This window comes from Telmatherina bonti (genome assembly GCF_933228915.1).
Source record: "Telmatherina bonti genome assembly, chromosome: 6".
Taxonomy (NCBI): domain Eukaryota; kingdom Metazoa; phylum Chordata; class Actinopteri; order Atheriniformes; family Telmatherinidae; genus Telmatherina; species Telmatherina bonti.
Genome location: NC_136624.1, coordinates 7,938,760 through 7,946,630, shown reverse-complemented (window position 1 = coordinate 7,946,630; position 7,871 = coordinate 7,938,760). Strand labels below are relative to the sequence as shown.

General features: G+C 41.5%; 1 protein-coding gene across 1 annotated transcript in view; it reads left to right on the top strand.

Annotated features, from left to right (window-relative positions):
• itpr1b (inositol 1,4,5-trisphosphate receptor, type 1b) overlaps positions 1 to 7,871 on the top strand; it is a 143,101-nt gene that overhangs the window by 100,500 nt on the left and 34,730 nt on the right. The window contains exons 48-51 of the mRNA XM_079242420.1: positions 684 to 818; positions 1,022 to 1,129; positions 1,590 to 1,782; positions 5,074 to 5,196. Coding sequence (XP_079098546.1) covers positions 684 to 818; positions 1,022 to 1,129; positions 1,590 to 1,782; positions 5,074 to 5,196 — 559 coding nt within the window. The remainder of the gene's footprint in view (positions 1 to 683; positions 819 to 1,021; positions 1,130 to 1,589; positions 1,783 to 5,073; positions 5,197 to 7,871) is intronic.

The following is a 7,871-nucleotide window of genomic DNA, read 5'->3' as shown; positions in this document are numbered from 1 at the left end:
TGGCATTTGACAGATCCGCAATGGACCAGTCAGAGAAGGCGTGTTGACAGTGTCACCAGCGCTGGTCGCGAGCTGTTGCCACTGATTCATTTAATCTTTGCATCATCATGGCTGAGCGTCTTGTCTCATTTTTCTCTGCTTCTTCGAGCTAGCATCTAGCTGCTGAAGCAGATCCTCAGATTGTCCCACGGACATCCTCAAATCTGTCCAGAAGTGGTCCAGCTTCACCTTCTGGACGAAAAAAGTTCTCATCTCTTTTCTAGAACAGAATGAACCTTCCTTATTTTATTTTATCTTTTTGCAGCATCAGCACAATATCCTCCTCTCTTGATGTGGAATCCAACTTTGTCTTTTCACCATGTCGTTTTGTTTATTTGCAATCTTAAATCGAACTTGGTGTGCTTATCTTAAAAAACGGTGATATTTCACTTCTGAATTTTTATTCCTTGTTGGTGTCATTTGTCCCTTACAGGCTGCGGTAATTTCAAGATGGCGACCATTTTGACGCTTTCCTGCCGGCTTATGTAGAAACAAATATAAAATTCATGCCTTACGTGAATATCAGACGATTAGCTTAGGTCATAATTAACCAATGACAACATGTATATTAATGCAGTAATCCTAGAAAACGTTCCACAATGTCCCTTATCGTAGATGTTCCTCAAATGGTGTGTTTCTTGTAGGTGGAGGTGATTAAAAAGGCCTACATGCAGGGCGAGATAGAGGTGGAGGAGCCACCAGAGGGTGAGGATGGAGAGGAGGAGCATTCTGCATCTCCACGCAATGTTGGCCATAACATCTACATCTTGGCTCATCAAGTAAGCAGTGACGGGAAACCTGCCATTTTACTGGTTCTGGTCATTTCATGGCCCAGTTCCAGTTTACCTCTGTGGTCCTAGCTCTTAGTAACATTTAGATGATCAGATGATTATTACTACTCGAAACGGTGGAAAAATAAGAGCTTGCATTGTATGTTACAGTTTTAGCTTTGTGATAATCACCTTTCTCAAATCTGTTGCAGCTAGCTCGTCACAACAAGGAGCTGCAAGCCATGCTGAAGCCAGGCGGGACGTACGGAGAGGGGGACGAAGCGCTGGAGTTCTACGCCAAGCATACGGCGCAGATCGAGGTCGGTTGTTGCCTCCATGTCTTAGACGTCGACTTAGACCCGAGTGATGTCATGATGCGTCTCTGAGAGACGATGCTTTATCGTAACTCAGAAGTCGGCTCAGTTTTTCGTTGCTTCGTTCTCTGCAAGCTCAGCAGTGATGTGTCCTTCACAAACTATTCATGGTTCTTCATGTTTTCCACATGTGGATGACATGAATGAAGAACATCGAAATCACAAGTTCTTGACATGTGATTGCTAAGTACATGATCCCAATGTTCAAATGTGTTTAAGAATATCTTCATGCGAATCACGAGAAGAACGTAAAAACCACACAAGATGAAATCCCCATGTAAATCACGTGTAAATACATGTAGTTCACATGTGGTTTTACTGGAAGGGAGGCGTTACCATGTGGACTTTTAATGAGTTGCTACGGTAACGGAGTCCATTAAGGCCGGCCTGCTGTGGTTGTGTTCAGATCGTACGGCTGGATCGCACCATGGAGCAGATCGTTTTTCCCGTGCCCAACATCTGCGAGTTCCTCACGCAGGAGTCCAAGCTGCGAGTTTACTACACCACAGAGCGGGACGAGCAGGGCAGCAAGATCAACGACTTCTTCCTGCGCTCCGAGGACCTCTTTAATGAAATGAATTGGCAGAAGAAGCTGCGAGGTACTCAAGAGGCCACTGGTAACACAAACACAGTTCCCTGTGCGTTTTTCTCCTCAACTTCTTATATCATAGTCCCTGCTCCTTCCTCGTGCATTCCTCCAGGCTCCATCACCTCCATCCATCTACTGCAGGATTTCGCCTTCCTGTAATCAGAAAACACCCATCAGAAAAGAAAAGAAAGGCCTCAAGGCAAAGCAAACCTGTTTTTAATAATAAGTAAATCCATAGCTTTGCCCATATTTTACTGACACAAAAGACAAAACATTCGACTGAGAAATAAGAGGAGCAACATTAGACATCTTATACTGGAAGCTTCTGATGCATCATTGCCCCCCCCCCCGTTTCCAGGTGCGAAAGGGGCTGGACCTAAAATCTGACACCTGGAGGGATGAAGGAGGAAAGTAAACTGCTTGATGACGCGCTGCAGCTGGTTTAAGAGCTGAAGCTGTGCTGGTTATATTTGCTGTAAAGTTGTGACATTTGCATTTGTAAAGCAGGAGAGAGTGATGTCAGCTGGGTCAGAAAAAAACCCAGAAAATATCCACCAATGATGGCATTAAAATGTCAGCTTCCCATTTTTTTAGTCTTCCTGCTGAGTATAAACAAAGAACAGGAGGCAAATTAAATGGATTTAGCATGATGGTCCAGGTCTGGTCATTCATCTGCCTCCCAGTGGGAGGTTCTTAATGCGAGGTGCGTTTCCATCACTCCCAGTCACACAAAACCTAAATATCGCAATAAAAGACTGCTAATGGAAACGCCCACATTTAGAAAAACTTCTCAAATATCACTAAAAGGTTTTTATGTTTTCCTGAGGTGGTTTTTCAGACGTGTATAGAAACAAATCACTAACGTGTATTGGAACGATTTTAATGCCTTCACATGTTACTGAACATGACGTTGGGGTCATGTGACCAGTTTAGTTCAGGTAAAGATGCTGCGGTATGTATGGATGGAGGAAGAATTAGAGAAAAGCAGGAGAAAAGCTGGAAAATCCTTTAGAGCAAAAAGAAAACCCTGAAACACGCTACCTGGCTACTGCAGGATGAGATTTTACGTCGTTTGTGACTGATGTGCTCGAGCTGGTTGATACTGCAAACTGTGGTATCAATCCCTCGCCAAGTCGGTCCAGAGCCCGTATCATCGATACAGATACCGATACTTTTGCTTGAAATTCATTTAATTGTTTTGTTTGTAGTTTTTGATAATTATTCCGTGCGTTTACATGGGAGTTTTAATTCCTGTTTAATTCCGAATAAAGGTTAATTCCGCTTTAAACTGATGAAAAACGACCACGTAAACACTTAATTCCTCATGCTAGTTTCTATTCAGAATTAAACTTAATTCTGATGTAAGTGGCTGGTTTATTTTGATTCCGAACTATTTAATTCCTCTGTCATGTAAACTTTCATTCCTCTCTAAGTTAATTCCGGTCGTTCTGAGCATGCTCGTTACCTTGTCCTGTCCCGATGACGCGCGTTGTTTTGGCTCCCGTGTTCGGTGGTCTATCTTTCTTCTCCTTCTCAGTTGCTGCAGAAAGTGAAGTAGTATGCTGGTGTTGAGCTGCTACTTCACATTTATAATAAAAATAGCGGCAAAACTGGTTCTTATTATGTAGTTTTTACAATTTACGACTGAAAAGACGAGAAGCAGGGAGTTAACTTTGTTTATTTCCGGTAGACGTCATACGTCACGTGCACCCTCTGTCCAATCAGAACCCTTCCCAACCCGCCGCTCTAAAGAGGAATTAAGTGAGGACGTGTTTCATGTAAACGTTCATTTGGAATAATTCATTTCACGTAAACTCATAGGAGAATACGTTAATTCAGAATTATTTAATTCAGAATTATTAATTCTGAACTAAAAAAACCTCATGTAACCGTAGCCAATGTGATCATAATAAAATACAAAACATTTTGTTGAATAAAACATTTTTCAATTAATTAGAAATTAAAACATTTTTGGTTTGTAACAAATATCAAATGACTTCAACAATATCACAAATAAAATGTTTCCACTTTTATCACACAACTGTGAGAAAAATAAAGTCAAAAGCAAAGCCACTAGCTGGTTGCTTCTCTTTCCTGTTCCGTAAGCTTTTCTCCCCCAAATTCCTCTGGTAAAGTATTAATCTCACCACGCTGGTATTGACACCGATACTAGCTTTATTATCGATACTATCAATATTTGGAAGGATCCCTACAGCCCTATTATGTGCCAAACACCAGTCAGTGGAAACACCTGCAAATTGCTATCATGCATTGTTGAAAATTTAGAAATTTCCCTTTTATTTAGTGGAAAAACTGAAATGTAAGCGCAGCTACTGGTACCTATGGATGTACTGCTGGGTGGTGGACAAAATCAACGACAGCAGTGTGTGAAGACGGAATGATCAGGTTGGATTTCCTGCTCAGGTCGGGGCTTGTCCCTGTTGACCCCTCTGACTGATTCTCTCTCAGCTTTGAGGAGCATGTTGCTGCTTGTCCCTTGCAGAAACCTGAAGGGGTGATGTTTGTCTGCAAGAGAAAACATGAGAAGAGCCTTCTGTTTCCTATATGAATGAATCAGCACGGCAGGAGATCATATTGTTCCTCTGCTGCGAACCGCTTGACATGATCATAGTCCCCACCCCTAGTTTGGCCCAGAATAGCACTGGGTTGTGATACTGATCTCCCAAATATAGGCCAATGCATACAAGTGTGCATGTGTGTTTTCTTTGTAGATTTCAGTGCAATCTTTAAACTGATTGCACACCAAGCCGCAGAGATCAAATTCAGGTCCTGCTTTTCGGGGTTAAGACGTGAGGTTGGGGATTAGGTTAGAGGGGGGTAATGCTCAAGGTGAGCCATTCAGTTGTCATGTTTGAGATTAGAGTAAGAAGCTTTGGAGTACCCCACAAGGATAGAAGCAAAAGTGTGTGCATGCATGTTCATGTAACGATCACTTGACTCATCAGAAAAAGGTCTGAATCATCTCTGATTTGTTACTTCTACTTTCTGATTAGTTTGTTGAGCTTATTTTTCCCAACAAAGCTACATATTCTGATAAGTTTGATCGTGTTTCACCCAGACTTTTCTAAAAGTCCTCCAAAAAATAACAGCTATTATTTCTAAAATGCGATTTCTATTGAAAAAGGCACCATGTTAGCATGGAAAAGTAAAGTTTGGGGTGAAATAAGTCACTATATGCTTGCTGTTTAACAAGTGAATAAAGACATATTTGCATGATGCTGGGATGCTGCAGAACGCTCTACAACAGTGTATTAATGAGCTTGGAAACTCTGTCCTTCAGCCCAACCCATCCTTTACTGGTGCTCCAGGAACATGTCCTTCTGGAGCAGCATCTCCTTCAACCTGGCTGTGCTCATGAACCTCTTGGTGGCCTTCTTCTACCCGCTGGAAGGTGTCCGTGGAGGTCAGTGGGCTTCAGTTTGTCTTGTTTTACTGTGTCTAGCATCTGCCACGACTGGACGCTTACAGGAAACACAGTATTTATAAACCTTTAGTAGTTTATCAAGCGCTATCTGTAAATTTTAAATAGTTCCTTTCCAATAAATGAGACAAAGATGGGACGTATTATGAATAAAATAAATAAAAAACAGGGATGTATGAATAAATATGTCACTGTATCATTCTTGTTTGTATGCACTCCAGATTAGAAATATGGATCGTAAACTTTTCATTAACCTTTTTATTTCAGGCAAAACAGCGGATTGTTTGACGGAGCCCTGATTATGTGCATGCATGCGTGTTTTTATTGCACTGTGGTTAACACCATTAGTATTACTCTTTCTGCACAGGAAGTGGGTGACACAGCTTGGCGTTAGCTGGGGTGGAGCAGGAGGTTTACATATAGTTTACATGTGTTTTACCAGAAAACTGTTAGCTAAAGCTTTTCTTTAGTTTCTGGAGAAATGTTGGGACATCAAGTTGAGCTTCTAAGGAATCATGCGTCGACTCAGGTTTATCACAGATTAGTCAATAATAACCCTGCAGTATTTTGAGGTACCCCAGTTTTAACCAGTTTTTCAGTGCTTCTGTCTTAAAAATGTTCAGGAGAACTTGGAAAGGGTCTGAACTTCCCCAGGTATTAGCGAAAAGGGAACAAACCTGCTTAGTTTGTGACTGTTGGAGCTCAGAGCTAAGAGTGTGAATATTAAATGTTAGAAAGGAGAAAGAGCTTCATTTCGGAAAAAGATGAGCTTTTATTACAACCTCATTTCCAAAACAAATGGGAAGCTGTATAAAATGTAATTAAAAACCAAATCTCATCAGCTCATGTTTTCTTCCCAGTAACATATAAACAACATATCAGGTAATGAAACAGAGACATTTTATCATCTGATGGTAAAAATGAGCTGATTGTAAATCTGATAGCAGCAACGCATCTGTAAACAGCTGGAACAAGAGGAACAAAATGCTTGAAAAGTAATTAAAAACCAGTAAGAGGAGAAGTTCACAACTAATCAGGTGAACTAACAGGTCAGTGACGTTACTTGGTATAAAAGAAGTTTTCTAACACATGATAACGACTGCCAACAATGCTGAACATCACCCTGGAACTACTTATTACACCTGCTAACACTGCTTAACACCAATCTGGAACTAGTTAGTACACATGCTAACAGCTGCTAATGTGCTAAAGATCACCCTTGAACGACTTTTTATAAATGCTAACAGGTGCTAACAGTGTTAAACATCACTCTGGAACTACTTATTACACATGCTGACAGTTACTAACAGTGCGAAACATCAGCCTGGAACTACTCATTATGCTACGCAATCTAACAACTGCTAATTTGCTAAACATCACCCTTGAACTACTTTTTATGTATGCTAACAGCTGCTAACAGTGTTAAACATCACTCTGGAACTACTTATTACACATGCTAACAGTTACTAACAGTGCTAAACATCAGCCCAGAACTACTTTTTGCATTCGTTAAAAGCTGCTAACAGTGTTAAACATCACTCTAGAGCTACTTATTACACATGCTAACAGCTGCTAACAGTGCTAAACATCACACTAGAACTACTTTTTGCTCATGCTAATAGCTGCTAACATGCAAAACCTAACCCTGGAACTACTTTTTCCATTTACAGAGAGCCTTATTTGGAAATGAGTTTGAGTAAATTAGACCCTACTGGCATAAAGGAGCCTAGTCTGAGGCTGATCTGTCTCCAGTTTTGCTGGAAAATCATTGCTGACTAGCAAAACATTGTTTCCATTCTTCACATTACCTTTGTAAAACTATTGACCAATAGCCCCAGTAAAATGCATTACTTCCTTTTTAGAGCACACCGTTTAGGGTTTTTCCACAGGCTGCAGATTTTCATCCTTCATCCTTTAATCATGGATTTATCCAGTTACCAAATCCCAGTGTGACTAGTCCAGGGGTGGGCATCTGGTCCTCGAGGGCCACAGTCTTGCAAGTGTTATAAGTTTTCCTGCTGCAACTAAGACCTGAGTCAGACCTAATTAACAGTCTTTTGCAGAGCTTAATATTAAATTCTGCACATTGATTTGAGCAAATAAACTCCTAAAACCTGCAGGACAGTGGCCCTCGAACACTGGAGTTGCCCACCGCTGGACAACAGCACCAGCACCCTAAAGGACGTTTAATCAGACCACCGACAGAGTGGCCTGCTGTGGTGCAAAGCTTCCCCGAATAGAACATTTTGTAGTCTTCTGTGCTTCCCCGAACAGAACATTTTGTAGTCTTCCCTGCTTGTGGTTTAGGTGGAGTTTCACACCTCCAAACCAAAGTGAGCGTCATTTTAAGTGCTGCTGTAATGAGAATCCAGTCCTAGCCGAGAATTTCGACCTCCAAAACAACAAAACTGGTTTCTTCCCCCTTCCATCTCGGCCTGCACAATGCAGGCCGTCATGAGTTCCAGTCTGACTCTGCGTCCGTTAGGTGTCGTCTTCCTCTCCACAGGTATTGTTTCTGGTTTAAAAAAAAAAAAAAAAAGGCGCATCTTCCTGCAAACTGAACATCATCAGCTGCGATTGTTTAGCAGGAAATGCGATTCGATACGATGCGTCTGCACTGGAGCCTGATGCAGACCTTCGCCCTCGCTTTAAACCTT